General features: G+C 34.4%; 2 protein-coding genes across 6 annotated transcripts in view; both read right to left on the minus strand.

Annotated features, from left to right (window-relative positions):
* Positions 1-24,754, minus strand: part of LOC142336253 (uncharacterized) — a 372,851-nt gene that overhangs the window by 232,117 nt on the left and 115,980 nt on the right. The window lies entirely within an intron of this gene.
* On the minus strand, positions 1,953-24,427 carry LOC142337112 (uncharacterized). Of its 3 annotated transcripts, XM_075386205.1 has the most exons (6): positions 24,233-24,427; positions 15,851-16,079; positions 10,160-10,302; positions 3,228-3,242; positions 2,727-2,870; positions 1,953-2,358 (listed from the first exon to the last, which is right to left on the minus strand). In XM_075386205.1, the coding sequence occupies exons 1-6, from the start codon at positions 24,423-24,425 to the stop codon at positions 2,207-2,209; spliced, it is 876 nt and encodes a 291-aa protein (XP_075242320.1). In that variant the 5' UTR covers positions 24,426-24,427; the 3' UTR covers positions 1,953-2,206. The 3 variants fall into 3 exon arrangements, with proteins under 3 accessions (XP_075242320.1, XP_075242321.1, XP_075242322.1); XM_075386206.1 differs by lacking the exon at positions 3,228-3,242; XM_075386207.1 differs by lacking the exons at positions 3,228-3,242; positions 10,160-10,302; positions 15,851-16,079; positions 24,233-24,427 and adding an exon at positions 6,637-7,753.

A 24,754-nucleotide genomic window follows, 5' to 3' on the forward strand; every position in this document is an offset into this window, starting at 1 on the left:
GAGTCTTTTTCAAGAATTGCAACCATTTTCAAATTTGCTTTAAATTGCTTTCATTTTAAAATGACCGATTATTTGGAAACGATTAGTCAGCTTGATCGGATTACCTTTGTCACCTAATCACTTTTTACCTATCAAACTAAACTCTCATTTGGTGTTGTTTTTCTGGCCAAGAGAATATATGCAATGTCCAATCATTCCCCAGTCAATTAAAACACATCCGATTATTGCTGAATATTTTCTTTAAATCTGAAACTGTCATCTGCCTTGTAAGCCTTATGTTCATTTGAATTCTTCGTTGTAAATTGTCATGAGAATTTTTGCAGATAGGTTGCTGTCTCTCGCTATCGAAATGAGGATTATATTTATAAATGCTTATTTGTCGTTGTCCGTGGTCTTTTTATCGTTTAATGTTAAAAGGAAAAGATATGTTTTATCTGAAAAATTAAGTTCCATTTTTGTTGGTGCAATTTTTTTGCTACCTAGGTCCTTAGTGTGACAGAAAATAATTAAGCGTATATTTCTTCGACAGGTCAAAAAGTATAGTTCAGATCAGTAATAATCTGAACGCCATTTGTCAATTAAAATCAGTTCAAACCCCGTTTGCACCGTCCCCCTTATAGGCGCGCTCTTGCGCGCGCTCTCTCTCACACACACATACGCATACGTACACACATACACACACACACACACAAAAGTACACGCACACACTCACACACAGACACGTACACACACAAACACACTCACACACAATTACATACATGCACACACACGCACTCGTACACACACAAACACAGACACTCACACACATATATAATCACACACACATATATACATACACACAAACACAACACAAATAAACACAAGTACAAACACATACAAACATGCTTACTTACTCTCATACGCATACGCAAACGCACATATAATCATGTTTTCACTAATATAAATAAAAAACAAGGGTGGAAGAACGTAAAAAAAATTTGCACTCGAGGGGAAGTAAGAATGTAAAAAGAAATGATACAAGAGATAACGTTGTAAAAAAAATGCAATTTTTTATCAAAACACCTTCAGTTGCACTAATTACACTCTCTCAATAATAAGGGTGTAATAGTGTAAAACGAAATCATATAAGCCATAACGGATCAAAATGAGTGTAATTTTTTATTAGTCCACTTTAAATTATACTCTCTCAATAAAAGGGTGTAAGAGTGTAAAAATAATTAATTGATTTCTTAATGGTGGAAAGATGGGTGTAATCTTTTATCATTCTTCCCTTAATTACAGTCCTTTTAAGATTGTAAAAAGAGTGCACAAAAGAGTGTAATAACAGTTTAATTTTTTAAAATTACACTCTTACATTATTTTCCCGGATAAATAAGAGTGGAAAACGGATTACACCCTAATCTCCGCTAATTAAGGGTGAAATAGGGGTGGAACCTCCTCTCAGGTGAGGATTCATTCGTAGCGTAACCCAAATTTGAACCGAAAACAAATTTGACGAAAAACAGACAAGGCTAGAATAACCAGAGATGTTTGAAATTTTTGAAAAGTGAATAAAAAATTTGTTAATTTGAAAATTCAGTGTTGTTATAACTTGGTGAAATTCTTGAGACTACCACGCTAAAAACCAATTTTGTGCTGACAAAATCTGGCACAGAATTCTTTGGTTTTGTGACCAAAGACAACTGACGACATATTGGACGAAAAAAAAACTGAGAAAAAACAAAAAACTGATCAATTTGGGGCTACAACCCTTCAAAATGTAATCGTTTCAGTTTGAATTTAGGCTTTCTTAGCAGCACAAGCACTCAGTACATCAAGAACTCGATAGACTACTAGATCCAGCTGAGGAACTATATATTCCCCATCACTGATTTGTTAATCCTGGATATCAATATTTTGATAGCGCCATTTGAGAATGCTTATATCTAGTAAACCTCCTAGATTAAGAGAAGTATCTTTAGAAAATTAATTAAGAATATATCCAGTCAGAAGATCACGAATTCTGTGAATAGTATTTTTAGTTGATCGCGCCGTTTATGTACATGAGGCTGTCAGTTGAAATATTGGCGTGAAATTGATATCCTAGAGTCTTTTTTATGAAACTAGCTTACTAGGGTTCAACGCTTTTTACATCAATAAGGCGATATCAATCGATTCTTGACAGAAGTTTTTTATCATTGTCAGACGCATCGTGTGAGGAATGGTGCTAGAATGGGCGTGGTAGCGTGTGAATGACATCAGTGAAGAAAGTTGCAAATTCATCGTCAGTAGCTGCAAGAGGTCTTCCCTGCCACACGACACTCTCAGAATGCTCGGCCACAATGGAGATTGTCGGTACTCCGATCAAATTGAACATCTCTGAAAAGAACCGAATGATAGTACATCTGAAGTCTTTATACCCAATTGATCACGGTTCACATTTGTTCTTCAAACCGTAGTCAATACGAGATCACAATTATTAATTTGTTATTTGAGTTTTCTCATTCTATTACCTCGCTCTACGTCGTTTAAACAATTAAACTTTTGACAGCTATCCTCGCAGTCCAAAAAGGGCGCAACATTTTCCAAAACTCTTCATAAAGGTCATCTTTTGCAGCCTTGCAGCGCAACTCTTAACAAACCAATCAATTCGAATTCAATAACTGGTACGTTTATAATAGGAAAGAAAACTTCAAGAGCCGTGAAACATAATTTCCGAGAATAGCGATTTATGAGTTCGTGTTTACCAAGGATGCGTTTGGATACATTTCCAGCACCCGATCTGTCTCTGGCAGGAGATGAGTCTTTCTTGCTCATGTCAATCACTCCTCCACTCTGGGAGAAACAGCCACACACGTGCTGCATGTTATCCCCAAACCAGAACTTCTGGCCTATGAACAAATACAAATGTGAGTGTGAACATGTTAAGGAAAACAATTGAGAAAAGAGGAAAATGTACGTGTAGTTAATGTGCGAGGGATGTTAAGCAAAGCGAAAACAAGCGAAGCAAAAACCTCACCAGCTGGCACGTGAGGCTTGACCAGCTGGCACGTGACTAGCTGGAATTCAAAAAAGTTGAAGGAAATTCCGTTGAATTTTTAAAAAAAAATTTTGGCGTAACTATCAAAGAATATTCATTGAAATTTTTCTATTAGGCATTAGGTCAAAAGCATTATAGGAAATAAAATTGGAAAACAAAAATATTGTCCAACGCGTAATAATATAAACCACACAGTGCGTGACTCTACCTGATTCATTTTTCCCTAAAATTAAAAAAAATATTAACATCTCTGCAACAATGGCAACAAATTCTATTAGCTTCTGTCTCCCAATCGTATTTCCCAAATGGAATCAGTATCATGAGAGCATACCCTTCAACCGACATGTAGGATCGTTCACGCCCCTATTTTTACAATATAAAGCGAACAATCAAAACGACTAATTAAAATTTCCCAGAATCTAAGATTTTTTTTACAGATTTGTTAGAGTACCATCAATTTGTCGGACAAAATGTAAAAATATAACCATCTACTTATTTTTTTTCTGAAACTTCATAATTTGAATTTTAAAAAAATGAAAATGAGTACATATTCTTATATTGAAAAAAGATTCAAGCCTCATTCAAAACTTGCTTGACATCTGCAATATTATTTACCCCTAGCGGCACCTAGTTAGGCAATGTTTTCAAATTTTTGAAGTCTTTCGACAAAATATTGGTTTAAAAATTTAAGTAATTCTCAAGATGCATTCGAAAATTCCTCCTTTTTGTAAGCATATTAGGTTGTTTTACATCAAAAATCATCAAGATTGGAAGTTTTTCAATTTCAGTTCACTGGGTCTTCAGTGCAAGAAGAGTTTGTTATAAATTTTTTCAAAACCATAACTGTGATTATCATTACGGAGTATATGGTATGCCTACATTTTGCATGTTTAATTTGAAGGTAATCCCTTGACAGCCTTGCTTAGAAATTTTTTGCAACTCACAAAAAATGTATGAATGAATGCTCCGTGTAGTATTCAGAGCTTTGAATCAGAACGGAAAAATAACCGCGCATGAATACTGCGATTATAATTATATGCGTCAATAACAACCGCTGCTTTCATGTGCTAAACAAACTATCGCGCTCCAAGAGTAACAAGACATTAGTGTCTTCGCATCACATCTAGATAATAATTTTGCCACAACTGAGGTCTGGATTATCTGGCTCATGTTCAGGGAAGAAAGTATAAGCTCATTGATGTAGGTGGCCGTGTAATTAATTAATTTTTCTGGATCTAATTCAAGCGATGCAACTGACAGCTGCCGTGAGGAAACATTCCCTTAATTCAATAAAGAGGATGCAGATTGCCTCAAGGAGAGTAGTAATATACTATCATATCACGATTTCACAAACAGTAACGGATTTTAAAAGTAGGGAAAACAGTATGAGGCATTTTTTAGCACGTTAAATGATGATCTCAGTTTTCATGACTTTTACAAATCTTTTAGAATTTCAATAAGTGTTTCTCGCTTAGAGAGTGTGTTGAAACCATCAATTTTCCCGGACAATGGGATAAATAGAAATCTTAACATCGTGCTCGTGAATATGAAAATTTTCATGTACATGCCTAAAGCTAAGCCGAAAATAATTTTAGAATCATTTTCGTCGAACTGGGTGGAATAAATTTGTTGTTGAACTTCACCGCCGCAATCCACTTGTTTTTTTCGAAAAACTTGTTTTATTGCTTTCCCTGAGACAAAATGGTAAAATTTCTGAAACAAAGTTCTGCATTGATTTTGAACTTAAAAAACTCAGAATTATAAAGTTTGATGGATTATATTTGAAAAAGTAAAAATTGCAGTGAACAACTGTGATATTTGTTAGAGAACCATCAATTTATCGGACAAAATGTAAAATTATAACCATCCAGTTATTTTTTCTGAAACTTCATAATTTAATTTCAAAACAAAAATGAAAATGAGTACATATTTCCAACATAAAAATTGCGGTGTACAACTGTGAGATTTGTTAAAGTACCATCAATTTATCGGAAAAAGTACGAATTGCAGTGAACAACTGTGAAATTTGCGGTAAATTTAGCGGTGAATTTTTATTTTTCAATGCAATCAAGGCCTTTTTTTTAAATAATTAGCTGCTCTCTCGCATTTTTGTTTTGATTCAAAGAGCCATGCGAAAGCTAAAACAAGTTTTCTGCTGCAAGAACCCACACACGCTCTCTGGTGCTCCTTTTTCTCGAGCATTTGAATCGAAAAGCTTAAAAGAATCTTGCAACTGAACGAAAATACTTACAAGAATCTTGCAACTGAACGAAAATACTTACAAGAATCTTGTAAGCAACTTTGTACCTGTATCCATTCATTTGCAGGATTGGTTCTAAAATGCTTGCAAGTTTTTCAATTCGTCGATTATTAGGGTGCGTATTTAAATTAAGTTAACACTATTTTTTGCTTACAAACTGAGACGAATTTTTCTATGACTTGCTGTAATTCTTCATTTCTTCACAACTTCCCTGCCTCCGGCGCATTTCTCATATTATTTTAACTATGGACCCTATCCCAAATACTGCAACCTACCGCAATTTTTGTAAGTATGCACCTCATTCACAGATATCACACTTTTTGGAAATTTTTACCGCTTACGCCTCGACCCATCTCACTTTTCAAGATTCATGTTGCCGAAAGTGCCACAATCCACAACAGAAATGGGCCAGACAGACTTGTGTTGCAGGTAAGGCGCCCAGGCCAAACAGGCCGAAAATTAGGTGTGCGCCAGACCGAACAACTGAACCAATCTCTCGTGACCGGATACCCCTTAAAGGAATAAACTGAGCAACAGATAAATTAAGAAAATAAGGGAAAACAAAGAAGAGATATATACACAAACACGACACGACGAAACTTATCAAATGAAAAGATGAAGAGAGTTTTTTTGAGTTACCCATTGTAAAATTCTGTTGACATTGCGGAATGATGAAAACCCGTTTTGCTGTTTAGCATAGCATTCACAAACTTTTCCGAAATAAGAAAATGCCATATCAGTACTGAATGATTGGATGCCAAAGACCAGGAGCCATTACAATAATCTACGGTAACAAATTTTTGAGAGAATTCACTCAATTTTGAAGATTCCACTTTTGTATCTTAATACGTTGTAAAAAAAGAGTGCCGTTATCAATTTAATTCGTCTGTATATTGCAGCCACTTTATTTGTGAGTGAGTTTAGTTTGGCACAGGAGCACGCTTATAATTATTTCTAATTTGAGCTAGTAAAAATTCAGAAAGATAATTTTTTTTCACTATTTAGAAAGATTTGCACTTAAAACGCTGTATGGTTTTTAACAGGCTCAGTGCGTTGACAACTTCCATATTCTGATACATCTATGTTCATAGTGAAAACATAGATATAGTGAAAATATAGTTTGTATCTTTGCTCTGAGAGCCTGTGAGGATACAAAATGCAGAATTTAAATTTCAGGAATCAGTACTGATCGGCCATTTTACAGTATTCCGGTCTGTTTCTAACATAAATTTGTCGCAAATTACGCCCTCTCGATTTGATCATAAGGTGAACGGGGAGTTATCAGCGTGAAATCTGTAGCTAGGCATGATCACATTCAAAATCTTCTTCAGTTTGAAAAATAATCTGGCTCGCTGACCATCACTCATGTGTTCTATAAGTCCCCCGAACAATTCTACTGTTTCCACAAAATCCAAATCTTTAGGACTGAAGTAATCTTTAAGTATCGTTTTCTCTTCTTTGAGTGCTTTTATTAACTTTTCCATATTGGCAGTGGATATTTCTCGTTCATCAATACAGCAGAAATCTTCGGATCGGTGCTGGCTAAGTCGAGTTTCAATTTGGTTCAAAGTTGTTTGGATATCTTGAACGAACGACTCCATACTTCGACTGTCGTAATTCGGCTCAATAGTGTCGTGATTTTCAGCAGAGTTTGTATCTTCGCTCATCTGTTCATTACTGATTTTTCTACCACTAAGTAATGTTTTGCTGTTATTTGTTTGCATCGTTTTACTACGCGCTGAGCTTTTGCTCAACATAACTTCGTTTTCGTACGTTATTTTCTTCATGATTGACAAATGTAGCTGATTGTATAAAAGTTGAGTGAACAGTTTCATTTAATATATTTTTCAATTATAAATTGATTTTTCGCTCTTTTCTTCAATGGTAATAATAAAGAACTATGTTAGCTGCTGTCCAAGAATTTCTTCAACCGCAACGTTTATTTAGGAACTAAAGTTCAAGAAGTTCGTTAACTTGCTGCGACTAAACCAAGATCACAATGGAAGCGAAATAATTAGTTTTACAATATTCAAGTTCAAAACTAATGAGGTTGATAGAATTTGTTTCGACTGGACTACAATTTAAAGCTGATTCCAAGCAAATTCTACCAAAATGACTTGAATTGAGTCGCTATAATTAGGGGGATTCCAATTGCGTTTTTATCATTGTTACTATAGCTATCTTTTGTTACATTTTGAGCAATTGTGAGTAACAAAGACAGTAGGCATTAACATAACTACGACCACAGATATTATAAACGCAAGCCTTAACAGGACAAAATATTATAATCAATAAATATGGCGTTAATGATTTAATAATACAAGCAGACTTGCATATTGAGATAAATATTGTCGCGCAATTTTGAGACTTCAAATAAGTGGTTCTTACGTCATTCATACTTCTTTTAAAAATTTTGCTCCATTGGTAATGGTTTTGTTACAGTTTTTTCAGTATTAAATTGCATTCATTTATCCATGAGCAAAAGCTATAACTAGGATTGTTAACATTTACAAAAACATTCATTTATTGAGGTCAAAGAATAATTTATCTGCGTAACATTGGCACCAATTATGTAACATTAAGGAGACAATGTTCTTATGAAAACTGTGCTGTGCCAATTTTTCGCATCCATCATTTGCAGTTTTGCAAAATAAAAAAAATAGTGAACCAAATATTATTTGCAAGTTAATTCCTTAGTTGAACAATCCACGATATTTTGCAGGGCAGTGCAAAAATTCCTTAATTTGCTATTCTTGCGGGACAAGTTGCCTTCTTTAACATGATTAGGGCTCATCATGCTCCAACCAGTGTACTTAAAAATATTACGGAAGGAGTCTTGCAAGAGTTACATGACAATATACCCAATGTCAATTCACCCAATACCAATATACCCAATCTCACAAAATTCCTACCCAAATTATACCCATTTGTTATAATCTAATGTTGAAACTACCAGAACAACTACTTAGGATAATATTTAGTTAGTGCATTATTGGCCATGTCTCGCGGGCCATGTCCATGCCTCAGCATGGCCGTGGCACTTGATTTGAAACTATCACAACCGAACACGGGAATAAATTATCAGCCAAATTATGTGAAAACATTATACCGAGTGTTGATTTATAACTGGATTAATGAACGAAAAGATCAAAGGAAATAAATTGGGTATAGCGGCATTGGGTATATTGCCTAAATGTTTTTTTTTGGCTTTGGGTATTTTGTTATGTAACCTCAGCAAGACTCCTTACATAATATTGTTAAATACAATATAGTGTAATGACCACTTGGTGGGACCACTTTCTGGCGCTAAATCCAGACATAAGCCCTCTATTTTGAATTATAATTCATCTATTTCACACAAAGTTGTGTTTATTTGATTCATAAAACCAAAAAAAACTACACACAGTCACACTAGCTCTACCAAATAGTCCCACTACATCAAACCATAAATCTGCTAACTGGAATCATGAAGCCACATTTGTGAACCATGGAGCAATTTGTTACATTTGGATATTCATCTGAAGAATTGATTAACAGAGTTGAAGAACTCAAAAACACTCAAACTACCGGAATCGCTCAAACATCGTCGAATAATTTTTTGCCTAAATTTTTAGGTTAATGTTTCCTCCTGAGGGGCAGTTGTAACATGTTGTTAAATCTTTTACTCCATCAAAGGTTAATACCCTTCCAGCTACAATATGGTACGGAAAAGCTATGTACACCATAATTTGCTCTTTAAGCGTTATTTTTGCTCAAAAGTTGTTCGAGGCTAAGGCGTAAAAAAGCATGAAATTTTGACGTTTTAAACGAAATTTCGTTCTCGTTTTCTCCATTTACACAGAAAAGAGGTTAACAGATTTTTTAGATGATTATTGGTAGGGGTACGCCACAATCAGAGGGACGGAAAATATGAAAATGTTTGTTATATCTTCAAACAAGCTAAAGTTATTTAGCTTAGATGGTATTTTGAAAATTTACCAAGTTCGAGAACATATTCTTCAATATAATGTGCCTGTGCATAAAACAAAGATTTTCAGCAATTTCGTCAAAATACAGGAGCGGAAGGTACTGCAATGATCAGCAAATGGTCCCCCCACCTGAATCCAATTAGAAGTTGATAGAGAATTTGGAAATAGCAATTACGAAAACAAGCTGTTCTTTGGAATCGTTGTTTATAAAAAGTGTCGGAATTTTGACCTATATGTCGTTCATGTCGATTGAAACCTGCTTGAAAACAATAGAAGCCGTTACCAGAGAACTGATTTGAACTCAAAAAATTGTATTGTTTGATGTTTCTAACACTTTGGTATTTCTGGTAGCCTTTTGGTACCATAGTGTGTCCTTAAATTCACTCATATGTGCCAAACTTAAACTTAGTTCATAAAAATTTTGAATTATATTCATTCCACTCTTTATCGGAAACTTCATTTCACAGTAATTAACAGTGCACTTTCTTGTGCTACTTGTTTGTTCATTTTCAGTTTTTACGATTTCTTTTGGATATACCACATTTGTTGTAACTCGCTTTCTGACATCGTACCACAAGTTTATGAATAGCTCGACCCACACAACCCACACAACGCCGAAAGCCATCATTTAAATTTCATCTCATTTAAATACGACTGAACAGACGACTGAAGAACAAAATTTAATGAAGCAACCAATCGGACTATAAAATCCTTGCGGAAGTTCAGAGCGGAAAGTCTTCAGAAACACGTATGTAAAATTTGGGTACCGAACAACAGAGAAATTTTAAATTTAATCTCTAAAACAGTAAAATAGTGAAAATACTGTTTCATTTATCAAATAAAAAGTCATGTGAAAATGGCAAGAGAATGATTGCATAAACAATGTAGTAATACTAAAATGTTGTCGCCTACTTTTAACAAACTTGGCCACGTTAGTGTAGTGGATATCTGGTGGTTCTCCACTGCTCACACAACACGTGATCAACTTGGTCGAGAGGTCATTGGTTGAGGCCCACCTGGTCAGCTGACGAAACACTTTCTGCGAGGACAAACACCTAAAAGAAATGCGGCGGCTACTTTCTGTGAAACTGAGCTCCATACTAAAAAACTATTAGTCCAAGGTTATTATGAACTAGCTTAAATGTGAGTAAGCAAACATGAAAGGTGCTCTCTGACAAGGTGCGATGAAATTTAACAAGCATTATATTTCTCAAATATTAGTCCGCATAAATAGCATTTAAAGATTATTTTGATCGCTGACTTAAGGAAATAAAAGGCGAGAAAGTTTGGACTCCGATAAACAACCAAATATTTGATACGCAGATTTCAACAACCGGCAAAAATATAAAAATAACTCTGAAATTTCGAGCCCATTTTTAAAATAGGATTTAAAGTTGCCAGGGAACCCGGTTTTTGTTCAAACTGTCCGTTGGCTGAATCAATATGTTTCCACAAAGAAAAGCATAACCAACTGACGTAGGACGAATTGGTCGCAAAAACCTCTGTCGCGAGACTGGATTTGATATAATCTATTTTAAGCCTAGACATAGGCCAGCCTCGCTGTTTGAGGTGTGGGGGGATTTCGATGTATGCCACATGAGCAGCAACTTGATGTTCTCGGGTTCAATAACTCAGTTGATTTTTTTGGACTAATAGTTAAATCTACCACGCAAAAAATAGTCCCATGAAAAAAAAAAGTTTGAGGGGAACTTCATAATTAGTCCACACCAACTTAAGAGACTGCGGCAAACTTTACACTCAATAATTGCCGAGGAAAAACGATAACATATAAAGTATTATTCTTAAGCAAAAAACAGTTCAATTATTATCAAGTAAATAAAGCTTATCAAGTCCTTTTATTAGTAACATTTTTTAAAAAAAAATGGCCACCATTTAGCTAGATTGTGGCCAAAATTCTTCTTAGTTAAACACGTTCAACTGTCAGAGAGCAATGGAAGAACAGTTTAATTTATATTTGAATTCTAATAAACCTAATACGATAGATTTTAGATTTACAAGATTTATGTAATTTAAACTTTCACTCAACAAATTTTTCTGTCTTTATTGATAAGGATCTAGCAACTGTTTATGACCAAAAATTAACTCAAAAGAAAGAATTTCGAAAACTCAGTGATTCGCGGAAATCAGTGTTTGTTGTTATAATCTTGATTTCCGTTTGCATAAAAATTTCGTTGAAAAAACAAAATTTATCACTCTTTGGCGTCAACGTATTTTACAATATACGAGTGCCAGACAAGAGGTAAGCTTCAAGATAAACAGTCCTTAATCTTCAAAGTACTTCAGAGTACTTCAAATGAACTATAACCGTTAAAAAATTGTTTATCGACTTTGAATGTACAAAATCACGTCGACTACATCTTAGAGCTATATTCTTTAAGTATTATCTACACATTGCCTTAATTAAAGATATTTCTTGCTTGAAGTGAATCTGTTTCTTCCTTACAAAGTAAAATGTTGTCTCGGGAGGCTCGCATGAGTCTATAAAAGCACATATGTGGGAACTTTGGGTGGATTTGAACAGAAGGATAGACGTAAAGGAGATTTTCATGAAGGTAACTACGAATTTTGAAAAAGGTGTTTGAAGTACTTAGGGGTTTTTTTGACAAAAAAATCAAATTACTAGGAGGAAATGAAAATTGCGCCGCTTGTGGAATAAGAGCAGTTTATGCTATCAAGATATCTTTCCCAGTTCAAACAAGTATTTAAATCATCAATACGCTCGTTGTCGGTCACTTTCACTACAGTGCTGCCTTGTTGAGTGGCAAAAAATTTTCTCTTCTTAGTTCAATTGAGAAACAGTTAAGCTAGACAATATAATCGGGCATCAACAGAAGAAGATACGACACATCTTTTGAACAACTGTTACAGTAGCAAATAGTTCCACTCGAATACGTTTTGAGCACTAAAAGATGCATATAGTAGCACAACAGTTTAACAAATAGAAGACCAGTTTTCGTAAAATTAGTGGTAATTACATGGCAGTACCAAAACACAAACAAGTTTCCTTCATTTTGGCGCCAAATATAAATCACATTATCTTTAGTCTTTTCTTCATAGCTATACAGGTTTGGATTGACTTCATCATATCTAATTCAATTTGTAGTAATCTTAAGCTTCAAACATAGAAATGAAAAATGAGGAGCAATTTCTTTAAGAATTCTAAACTTCTCATGAGCTATGTTATGGGACTCTCCCAGCAAGCCTACCATTTCGGTTCAGTTAATGTTACTCAATTTTACGACAGTAATTAACCCAATTGATACTTTTTTCTCCAACCCATTATTAATTAAATTGTGCTTTTGCCGTGCACTCCCATGGGCATTGAAACTTTATCTGTCTTTGGAATTCAGTTGTTTTTTTTTGGATTGATATTGTTTAGAGTAACCTTAAATCATTCTAACACTATGGTTAAAATTTAGTTAGAGAGCACGACATGTCACTTACCATCAAAAATTAACAATGGTTCCCGGTTAAAATAGTAATTCTAAATTCTCACGAGCGTAACAAAAGACGAGTGTCATGTGGCTGAAAGCAGTTAAAGAGTGGATCTAAAAGGTGAGCGAAACGGCGGTTTTCAAGTTGGGGGGGGGGGGGGGGGGGGGGATGAAAATGGCTCAACGAAAATTGAGTGTCAGACTACAAGAGAACAAAAACTACGAGTAGCGCAATAGAGCTGAGCTCAGCTTAGAGCTTCGCTACTATAATCTCCATAATATAACAATAATATTGCAGAGCATATAATGGAGAAAATAAGAAAAGTTTCGTCCCAATGTGAATTAACTTTGAAGCTGTAAGCTGAGCGCAGTTATTCTGCGGTGCTCGCAGTTAGTTTTTATTCTGTAAAATATTTTTCATTTCTGTTCCGACCCCTCTGGAGGGGGAGGAACTATATACTCAAATGGGTTTTTTTTGTTCAGACAATTTTCGCCGATCGATATATTCATCGTAGAGAGTTGAGACTGATATCATTAGAAAGCTCGTCCAGCGTAGAATATGGAATTCAAAAGATTTTTTCGATTTTCTTTTTTTATAGGGAATTATCGAGGTTTAAACTTCTGAGAAAAGTAGAAAGAATTCCGTTGTTTTTATACACATTTTCCGGAATTTTTGCCTAAACTTTCGCCAATTTTGCTAAAATTTGTAGAAATTTTTCCGAACAGTGTTGTTGATTTTATTTTTGAAGATAAAAAAGTTTTGTTGAATATTTTGATTTGATTTTTTCTGTCAAAAATTCGGGCTAAATATTTCAAAAATTCAGCCTTTTTCATCAAAAACAGCACGAAACAAGCTTCTTTAGTCCACTTTGATTAAGTTTGCCGGAAGTACACCCCCAAACAACACTAACACAATCTTTCGCGACTCAAAAGGGGGTTATTCCTACTTCAACTTGTGTTGAGAGTGCTCTGTAATTAAAAGTTTGCCGTTTTTTGCTAACTTTACGCGTTGATTATCAAAAACGCAGAATTTATTTTTGATATTTTAACTAACAAATGATCTATATCTATAACCTTCAAAAATTAAGTGATCTTAATGAACAAAAAGCATTAGAAGGGGGGCCTGATTTGGACCCATCTTGGACGGTTACAATCCAAAAAGAATTCGGATTGTAATCATTCGGTCTTTTTTTAAAAAGACTTATCTTTTTTATATTAATTAAAGAACAGTGCATATCAAATCAAAGCTCAAGAGTGATAGGTCCCATTGGCTTCCTAAGCAGCTCCAATCTATTGCATTTGGTTTTTTTCACTTGAAAGCTTATGGTCGTTTTGACATTTAAAAATAATTGATTTTTAAATAGATAATGTCTTAAAGAACTTTTCGTCTATTTTTTTTCTTTATTTGGTCAACTTGTAGCTTAGTGAAATCAAAGAAAGAATGCTATTGGTTTAATTTTTAATCTCTATTGCGGTTTTCAATCTCTATTGCGGTTTGAAGCCTGAAGTTACTGTTTTCTGGCTTTGATACTACTAGATTTCAGATTTTTTTATGTTTGGACATTTGCCAGATTTTCACGTTTTCTAGTTTTGTCACAGTATCACATTATTGACAGTTCTCAATTTACATTATTTGCGTTCGAAAGAAGACTCAATTGAATATTTGAAAGTCCTGAAAGGTATAGATGATCGTTTTAACGGCTTCGACACTTCTTTTTTGAAGAAATTAATTGAATTTTTTAGTTTTGTCTCCGACTGTCGTTTTTAATTTGTCGTTTTAGCCGCATGAAATTGTCTGTATAATGACAGGTTTCATTGGTTTTCCATGGAAGAAAGGATGAGCGTATATGCTGATATTAGTAGATAGCTGGTGGCTTTCATGACTCTGAAAACAATTGTTTTACAAAATATAAAAAACTTTTTAACTTCGCGTTTTTATTTGTCTTTTTGTTACTTGGTCTGGTTAATTACAGGTCAAAAATGACATTGTTGGCGTCAAATGAAGGTGTCAAAAGACATTGGTGTCTCAAAACCTTATATATTCAACGAATTCGTTGTGACCTTACTGTCTTCGACACAGATTTTTCACAAAAAAAACTAAATTAATTTGATTTGTCGAATTTGGCGTTTTTTTTGCAGACATATTCTGGATAATTGCAGGTCTCAAGGGCTTCCCTTGAACAACTAAACGAAACTATTTAATTATTTCACTTTGTAATAAATGGCTTTCATGACTTTGGAAGTAATTTTGTTTTGAAAAAAAATCAAAAGCAAAACCCACTTTTGCCCTTTCTTCTTTTTTGTCTATTTTTTACCTAGTCTTATTTATGAAAAGCCACATACTACATTATCAGTGTTTGACGAAGGCACAATTGAACATATTTTGTGGGCGAAAATAAGGCGTTACGGCTTCGACAGCGCTTTCTGTCTGGCAAGTTTTAATTGAGTTTTGTTTGTTGTCTTTTTGTTGTTCTTTTTAGCCGCATAAAAAATTGAATAAGGACAGGTCTTAATGCCCTTCTCTAAAAGCATTTGTAATCTTAAACATTTGGGATACTTTACTTGAGTTCTAATGGTTTTCTTTACTTTGAAATTAAATTAAAAAAATAAGCGAATTTTTTTAACTTTACTGTTTTTGCTCTTTTTTGTCTAATTGTTACCAAACCTCTTAATGGACTGGTCCTATATCTTTTCTGGTGACATATATGTTGTTTTGTGTTTTGTTTAGTTTGTTTTATCTGACGGTATGTTGACTTTGTTATTAATTTTTGTTTTTTAAAACAGTCATATAGTTTTTTATGTAATTAGTATTTGCTGTTGTTGTTTGATTTTGCTGTTCGCCTCAACTCGCTTTCTTAATATTGGCATATCTCATCAATCAATTTTTACTCCACTGAGTTATTTGCTTTGGAGGCTATCTTTTCGTTCATAAACTTTTTTTGCAAAATAGATGGGTTTTTTGGGTTTTTTCTGGGTTTTTTGGGATTCCCAAAAATAATTTTTGGGTTTTTCTATCTGTTCCTCATTTGGTAGACAATTATGCCATAATTGTAGATGAGCGAGGTCGGAACCTTATGTGCGATGGCACATTACCGAGCCTCCTTGTTGATTTATAGGCTAACTCCCCGTGCATGAATGTACAACTTACCAATTAGTGTAGAAAAGAATCACAGTGAAACCAGATCTCAGCTTTCGGTTTTTAGCGTCACTCGGATCAGAGTCAAAGAGCATGTGAAGAGTAGTCTCCTCTTTCTGCAGCACATTATACACGTATGGGTTTGGCCACTCTTTGGCCAAAGTATCGGTGGGTCTGATTGGACCAGGAAGGGAAGCAGCCAGCTGGCGTTTCAGTTTACTGTTATCTTGTATCTCCTCACCTAATTGCAGTCAAATGGCATCCAAGTATGGAGAGATGGTGAACAAATAACGAAATCAGTTTAACGAATAAGCTTAATGCTTATATCAAAGTCTCTAGTCTGAAACTCGAATTATGAAAAGACTTATTTGGCTCTACTTAAAACCTTATCCTCGACTTTGTCTCGCACAAAATCCACCGAGTTCGACGTAAAATAAACAGTAAAAGGTAACCACAGTTGATATTGAGTTGCCGTCAAGTTATAAAGTCTGAACTAGCAAAAAGTTTTGTCAAGGTTGCCTAAGATACTGTTAGTTCTCTTTAAAAATTCTTCTCCAAAAATAAGCTAATTCACTTTTCAATGAGCTCTTCAAATCTAAGAACAGTTGGCATGGAAGGTCCCCTATGTACATAGAGTAATTATTGTCTAATCCAGATCGTCCATAAAAATTAATGTTCTCACGTTTTGTACGCAGTCAGCAAAATGAAATTTCTGAAACAAGCGTCTCATCAATCAAGCGAGGAAGTTGTTCTTTTAGCCAAACTTTACATGGTGTTTTATTTGCATCATTTCTATCTTTGAGTGAAAATTATTTTTGAAGCACCCCAAATCCTCAAACGTGCGAGAACTAAATTTACTTTGGATATTATTAATTCATACTACTTGCCAGGAAAAGCATTTTCTCCACGCAATAGTGTCTAAAAATTGAATTCGGTTTGTAGTGTAAACCCTAATGCGTCAAAAAAGATCTTATGTGGTCCTACAGGGTAAAGAATTCAGCCCTACGTGAACTTTATTCATGTAAGATCTGATAAGATACTCATCAGATCTTGTGAGATAATAAATCAATTTCGCTGAATTGTTATTTTATAAGAAATGATTAGAATCTTACCAGATTTTGTAGCATAATAATTCATTTTTCCTGAATTGTTATCTTATAAGATCTGATAAGTATTTTATCAGATCTTTTATGATAAAAGTTTACATAGGGAAGAATTTTTTTGTGTAAGAAAAGTTTCAATGATTTCAATACATCCGTATAGCGCAGTCAGGATCCTATCAAAGTAAAAAATAATCGGTCAGCTAACCAATTTTGAAACAAAAAAATGTTTGTTGAGTCTATTTGGGCCGCAGATTTGTTGTGTCTCAACTAGGTACTACGGCTCAACTTAGCACTCCACGACAGTTTTTGTCTTTGAAAAAAAAGTTTAAGCCCATTTTGATAATCAACACTTCAGAAAAACCCCTCATACTCGAAGAACCCTCTTCATAATATCTTATAAGTCTCAAAAAACAACATAAAATCATTTTCCCTTTGTTGCTCTGACACTTAAGTGTAGCATACTGTCGCTTTTTGGCTCCTGCTTGAAAGCAACTCTGAATTTTCTTCAATGTGAAGGACACGCCATACTTAAAATTTTTAGTTTCTTATCGCATAAGGCTAGATAAATTGTCGTGCAAAGTCCTAGTGAGGCGGTGATCAATGTTATAAAATTTTTTTAGACATTTTTAAACCAAATTCGTGAGATCTTACTCAATAAAAATGTCTGTGGAATAATATGAATCCAAATTTAAAGATTTCTGTCAAAAAATTAGCTTGAGCCATGGAATGATTTTGGCCTAACTTTCACTAAAATCAATAACTAATAATTATAAACCACAACTGTCCCCTCACCCAAACATGGAGCTATTAGGTCGTTCCATAAAGCTGAGCACAGAGTCTAACAACTTCCTGCAAGACTTTGTCAGAAGTTCAAAGACAGAAAGAAATTTCTTTGACAGTAAAAAAAACTAAATAAAACTTCAAGAAATTTGAAAAACTTTTATCGTGTCATCGAGCTGAAAATTGAAAAAACTTTGATCATCACAATGCATTTCAAAAAATCACGAAAAAAATTATAATTCAAAACTATTAACAGTTTCAAGCCTAAAGGGACAACGTTTTGCAGTTACATTAATAAGCAAGTTTTTGCTTTAACAAATGTTTTTATGAGAATACGTTTATTTTGATTCGATTATTAAGATCAACGTTCATCTCATAACAATTTGCAAGAAGTTTGCTTTTTTTGCAAGACTGATCGATTTAATACAAGACTTTGCAACTCTTCTTTGAGCGAAGACCTCTCCAAATGGGCGCACAAAATAAAGAAGTTATACGACACAAAGAAGTGCAAAACATTTTTTTTGTTCTAATAATTAAGAGAAGTTGGATTCTTTATATGTTTCAAGTAATTAAAATTTTGAATAAAGACACACGTCTTCAATTTTGCTCTTTTTTGTGCATTTTAAAACAGCACAAAATCTTATTCAATTGTATTTGAAAGCATTTATGAAACTGCTGAGATGAAATTTGAGCAATAGATAATCAGTTGATTGTAAAAATCGTTTTTTACTATGCTTCGATGGAATTACCAGTTCTGCTAAAAAAGGACAAAATTTTTGCAGTTTATTAATCTTATTCCATCAAAATGAATTGCAACCAGATTTTCGTGAATGGCTTGTGTCAGTGACCTGATAGAAAACATGAAAAAGTTAAAAAAAAAGAAATAGTAAAACATAAAGATGATTGAAGGGGTTGGGCTCCAAAGTAAGGTGATCTTAGACTTTCGTGAGAAACAATTTTTTTGTTAGAACATAGAAAAGAAATTATAAAAAATTGTAGACTTTACAAACCTAAACTATGATAACAAACATCATCTGCAGTTCAATTAGTTTATAAACCCAACCGCATCTAACAAATTAGAAAATGTATGCGAATCAATTTTGAGCTGTATGTTTGTTATTTATTGATGTTTATCCATTATCATGGAATAGTAAATGAAATTTTTTGAACCATCCTAACTGAAGTAGCTTTTGAATGTAATTAGGAAACAAAACCACCTTATACGCCCCAAAAATCTCCTGAATTTCCTTACGTTAATCTTTTAACAAAAGTTAACTGTAAATAGTTTTTTTCAGGACGATGAAAACAAACGATTTTTGTAAAATCCGTCCCTAATCTCCTCTTTCTTGAATCTCCTAAACTTAATGTGACTAAATCTCTCTAATTTGGATTGAGATTAAACAAGCTTCAATCTCTAATTTGCCAAAAATAAAAAAAATCGTCTTTCCACATCTGAGTTGTTTAGCTACCGTGTCCTTAATCCAAGTTATGGGTCCAACCTTCAATCTTTTGATTGGCCAATAGAGTTTTTGTGGATTTGGTAGTGTCAGTGTTGGCAGCTTTTCCTTCTAAAGACTGACGAGATTTTTCTCATTTATATTTTGAGATTTCGTTCCTGTAAAATATCTAAGTTCATGATAAAGAATTTCAAACTTCAAAATGAAGGCATACAACAACAGCATGAAAAGGATGATGTTAGGTACTACTCAACATGGATTACCTGTTTTTCTGCCTTTGCACAAACCAAGTGCCTCTTCAAAACGCTCACAGTCAGAGTTGAACTACATGACAGGCAAGCACCACTGATGAAAGACGCAAATGTTGAACGAAAACGATAATACGAGCCACAGAAGCAAGCGAGAGCTACAGCAACACTGGCGAATGATGGCCTCAAAAAGCAGATTTGGTCCTACTTGGCAATGACATCAGACGTCATTGGCCTTATTCCAACTCGGCATGAGTGGTTGAACAAGGGTCACGGAATTGGAAAGAAAGCCTGTCAACTTTTGCAGCAGTGATTCAGAAATGATGAGACCTCCAAGGTCTTAAGTCTGATCAGATAGTTGGCCCAACTACAAATGTGTAAAGAAAGGGGCAATGATTAGTGTTTCATCAGAGTGCAAGAACTGGCCACTCGCTTGCATCATGCTGATGTGCTGCTCACGAAATTGTTGTTTAATCAAAGTTTTTTGAATAGCCTTCCACAAAAACACGGGCACCTTTGTACTGCAGGAGAACTTCGACCCTGCAGACAGCTTTTTGCAACTGTGGACGCCTCTCACTAATTTTATGGAGAACAACAGACAGACAGAAGATGTGGAGGAGAATCAGCAGGTTGCCACGTCTGAATGCATTTGATCATATTGGTTTACACCATTGATTCAAATAAAATCCTGGGAAGATGTTTTCCGAACATGGTAGTTTTCAAGATCATAGATTGTATTTTGTTTGTAACGAACCCGGACAATTAGCAGCTAGTTGTTACCAGAAAGACAACTCTTTCTTTGTTATATGCAAGGCTACAGGCCCCCTAGCGAGTGCATGTAAACATCAACAAATAGTCCTCAAAAGCAAAATGAATTTTTTCAAACGAAAGCTAAGTCAGCAAAAAAGACTTGGACACTTCAATTTTGAGATATGTTACAAACAAAAGAGAGGTCTTTCTGAATAATAATCTTTGAGGAAAATTTTTCGAAAAAACACCTTTTTCAAATACAAGCCGTAAAAAACTACTCAAAAAGTAGAAATCGTTTACTCTGACGTCAATGAACCAGTTAGTGTACCAGGCCTAGGTTGCTCCGGATTAGCAATTATTCTCAAGTATGAATTTAGTGGCTCCCGAGTAGTAAAAATAAAAAAAAAACACAATTAAAGCAATGCGCTTTTCCTAGGTGCAGATTGCAGGATTGGATTTGAGCTGTAGATATAGCATGTTATGCACAAAATTTAGCTACAAAAAAACAGCAAATTCTGTTTAAAAAAGCTTTTGGGTAGAAAACGAATAAGCGACCATATAAATATATTTGCCTGTGCAGCCTATTAAAAAGAATCGTAGTTCCATTCAAAAAAATCAGAGTTTGAAGCAGAAGCTACAAAATGCCAGACACTCTGATATTCTTTATTTGAGACTCTGATAATACAGTAGCATAATGGTTGCAAAACAAAAACCAGGCACATTTTTTTCTAGAAAATTTGTTTCAATAGTAACAACCTGCTGGGATTTCAAACTAAAACTAAGTATTTAGAAAACAGCTTCATATACTTGGACTTGGGCGAAGAAAGAGAAAAACTTCAGGATACAAGAAACTCAAGAAAGTAAAACTCATGGTTTGATATCACTCAAACAGAGGTAATTCAGGAATGTCCAGACAATACGCACACTGAAGTTGAAAAAGAAATTAAACAAGAAGAACCAAGTCCAAGAGTTTACAAAAAAAAGTACTAAGAAACTTCACTCCTAAAGTAGGAATAAAAAAATAGCGTACAAAAACAGTCAAGACCACAAATAAAGGTAAACTAATTCGAATAGCATTTTTTTCGGTGACCGAAAATTTAAGCAAATTTGATCAGATAACGAGCAAAGGATAAGATTGATAAAAAGAAGCAGCACAAGATGAAGAAGTAAAACGAGTGAAAAGTCTTGATCACCTTTGGAACAATATGACAGAAGCAAACAACATGCTGTACAAATTACAATAACAAAAGTCTTGATTATGCTCGACACATTTGAAGAAGCTATTACTTCAGAATAAAAAGACGATTGGAGAGAAACATTGAAAATGGTCACTGAAAGTTTCAATCAATCTGGAGCTCGGCATTTAGTTCCAGAGAAAAAAAGACAAAAAATATTAATCTTCTCCGGTAGATATATAAATATGACGCAAACGGAAACAAAGATATGTTTAAAGTTCGTAAAGTATCAAAAAAACATTAAACAAATTGAGGGAAGTGGATATTTAGATAATCTTGTTGTCACAAACAAAAAAGAAACAATACTACTTTTTTCAATTTCAAAAACTTCTTTATATATCATTGATGTAAAAGCAGATTGCTTGCATCTTTAAATGGAAAAAGTAGACTATATAGACCAACCAAAAGCTTTTGAAAATAAGACAAAAAGTGCAGCAAGTCAATTTGCAAGCTAAAAACCAAAAAACAGAATGAGGCTAGCAGCCAAAAATTGTTGTCCACAGCTTCCAAATATTCAATTACAGCAACGTTTTGGGAGAAAGAAACAATATTACTGCCTTTTTCTACCAACGAAATAAAGATTAAGAAAAACCAGATAAAGAAAAATTGTTTGCTTTAACGTCAACACACAAATAAAAAAATGAAAATGTTATCCGTTGTAAATTTAAAAAAGATGACAGAGGAAGTATTGAACGGCCTCTTGATGTGGGAATTCTTAAGACAGATAGAATGATAACATGGGATCAAGAAAAATACACTCAAAAATTTTAGAACAGTTCAATTTGCAGGTTTGTAAATCAGGCAAAACAACAGCAAAACAGAAATTTGAATCTTGAAGTAGTTCAAAAAGATTTAGTAAAAATAAATATAAACATGCTGAGAAATATAGTTGTTCCTTAGTTTAACTAGCTAATAAAACAGACAGGTTATCACGTCGATCAGAAAGATTTTATCACCTCTCATATATAACCGAACTATTGAAATTTTCATGAACTATTGATGGCAAGTGCTTGTTGAGATAACTACAACATACAAATCGCTTCGACTCATGTTACCATCAACCAGCAGCACCACACCAGTATTCAAAACAGATGCAGACTGCATTTGAGACGTCAATGATAGATGATCATACTATTTTAATCTGCCAGTTAGTGGTGGCCGGTCTTTCCGTTGGCAAGTCAAGAAGCAATAAATAGTGTCACTCGCCAGGGTACGCACTGTGGGGTACGCTCAGTGTGAGCCCAGAGCTAAGGAAGAGGACAATCAAAATTGCATAAAACTAGCTTGCAGTTAACCTGGCGTTTTTCAAACTATCAAAACACATTGAGCCGAAGTGTCATTTCATCCGCGATCGTGTTGATGACAGCACAATCAAATTGTGCTACACCTCAACATAAGCAAGGGCAGCAGATTTTCTCACGAAATCACTTTTGCATCAAACAGTAGAACAACACTGAGAAGAACTTTTGGTCGAATCCAGATTCTTACCTAGTGCCAACAATCTGAAGTGGTAGTTTCTAAAGGATCTCAATTGAAGTATTTGCTTAAACGTAATTTTTATATGACACCGCTTTTTACGCCCCAAATTTGATTACGCCTCTAATCTGATATGTCAATCTTATGCTAAAACAGCCTGAAAATATTATCTTTGTTTGTCAAACTATAAATACGACCAATTGTTGTTAAATTTGTCACTCTTCTCTTCTCTTTTCAATCTCCTAAAATGAATTTTGCCTGGTTTTCTGTAAACAGGTTTCAAGCTCTAACATACCAATACTTCTCAGGCCTCATCGGGGTTGTTGCGCTACCGTGTACTTAATCTTCCTAAAAATCTTCTCATCAATAACGTTGTTAGATTCTATATCAATAACGTTGTAGATCGGATCCAAACACAAAGTAACACATCAAAAACAACTAGAATCAGTTGTGCATAATTAGCGTTGAAGATGTGAGGAAACCATATCCAAACATAACAAAAATTTTTCACTACTGCGAATAACAAAATCATAGCGAGGAACTGGAAGAAATTGTTCGAGGAAAGTTTATTTAAAAGCAGGATAAGAAGAAACGTGTCAGCTTTTTTTAAACTCTTCGTGTTAAGGAAAAATGCTGAAGCGTAAAGCTTTTAGAACAATAAAATTTTTTGAACGGAACTTTGACCAGGTTGTACCTGTGGGTTCTAGCATCTGCAAATCTTGGTAAAGAATTTTATAAATTCACTCTGTAGCACTTATCGTTAATTTGGGCCTTCTCCATTATAGCCCCCCCCCCACGTTTATCACGGTCCCCCACGTTTATCATAGTACGGGGTGGGTGAAGGGTGCTGTTCGTTAAGCACTTGGCGGGAGACACGTCAAAAAAGCTGTTAATTTTGTTACCCAGTTTACCCTGTTTGAATGATTTTTTCCTCAATCCCTGGAAAATAATTGCAATCGTCGGTTTTTTGACAAAAAGAACGAAAACATATATCTTGGGTATCGTCATTTTGTTCAGCTTAAGACTTCACTGCATTCGTTTTGCAATGAAAATAGTTTTTGTTCGTGTCGATTTTTTAAAACAACCTACTGAAGTATATTATCATAATAAGTACAAGTCATATTAGTATATTATAAGTATAAGATTTCGTATATTATCAAACGGAACAAAAGACCCAGCGACAAAAAAAAACAAATTGTATTCTGTTGTCAAGCTTCCACGAAACAGTCCATTTTGGTTAAAACTTTTTCAGAATACAGGGTATCATTCAAGCTGTTTTTGAAGCCCAAATAATAAAAAAAAATCTTCCCGGTAATAAGTTTTAATCAAAATTTTGTGTACTAACCGATCATATCTGATACGCTGCAGCATCCCCTGTTGGGCCACCTGGCTACTCTAGAGTGGACTTTGAAGTAACAGAAGACAGCGAAGGGTTTGAAGAGATTGGAATCGACAAACACCTTGTTGCTCTTCTGCAGAGGGAATGAAGAGTTCTCAACCACACTCGCAACTAGAATGTTGTACTCTGGCTTGCCCATCGAGAGCTACAACACACCAAGATATCTTTAATGGGATCTCGCTTGTAAATAATCATGCGTCTGCGAAAAAAAATAGTTACTGAAATCTAGTAGTCATAACTACTAAAAATAAATTATACGTAGGTAAAATAGTAAATTTGTTTTTTTCAACCAAAATAAAACAACAGTGTTTTCTTATTTTCTTGGAGTTTCTCACAGTTAAAAACGTCCATGCGAGACAGTGCATGTGTTTGTTTTAGATATTAAAATATGCTATATCGTTTTACTGCGAGATATCCTATGAATCTTTTGTAGAGCCACCGACAGGATTACTTCATTAGTTTTATATT

Source organism: Convolutriloba macropyga, chromosome 3 (genome assembly GCF_964194025.1).
Source record: "Convolutriloba macropyga chromosome 3, txConMacr16.3, whole genome shotgun sequence".
In the NCBI taxonomy this organism is placed as follows: domain Eukaryota; kingdom Metazoa; phylum Xenacoelomorpha; order Acoela; family Convolutidae; genus Convolutriloba; species Convolutriloba macropyga.

What these genes read in the sequence shown, in the direction of transcription:
- LOC142337112 (XM_075386205.1), bottom strand. Translation starts at nt 24,425, where the DNA reads ATGGGCAAGCCAGAGTACAACATTCTAGTTGCGAGTGTGGTTGAGAAC. An exon ending in CAGCGTATCAGATATGATCG is followed by an intron (nt 16,080 to 24,232) that starts GTTAGTACACAA and finishes GACTGCAATTAG; the next exon opens with GTGAGGAGATACAAGATAAC. An exon ending in ATTCTTTTCTACACTAATTG is followed by an intron (nt 10,303 to 15,850) that starts GTAAGTTGTACA and finishes CATTTCTTTTAG; the next exon opens with GTGTTTGTCCTCGCAGAAAG.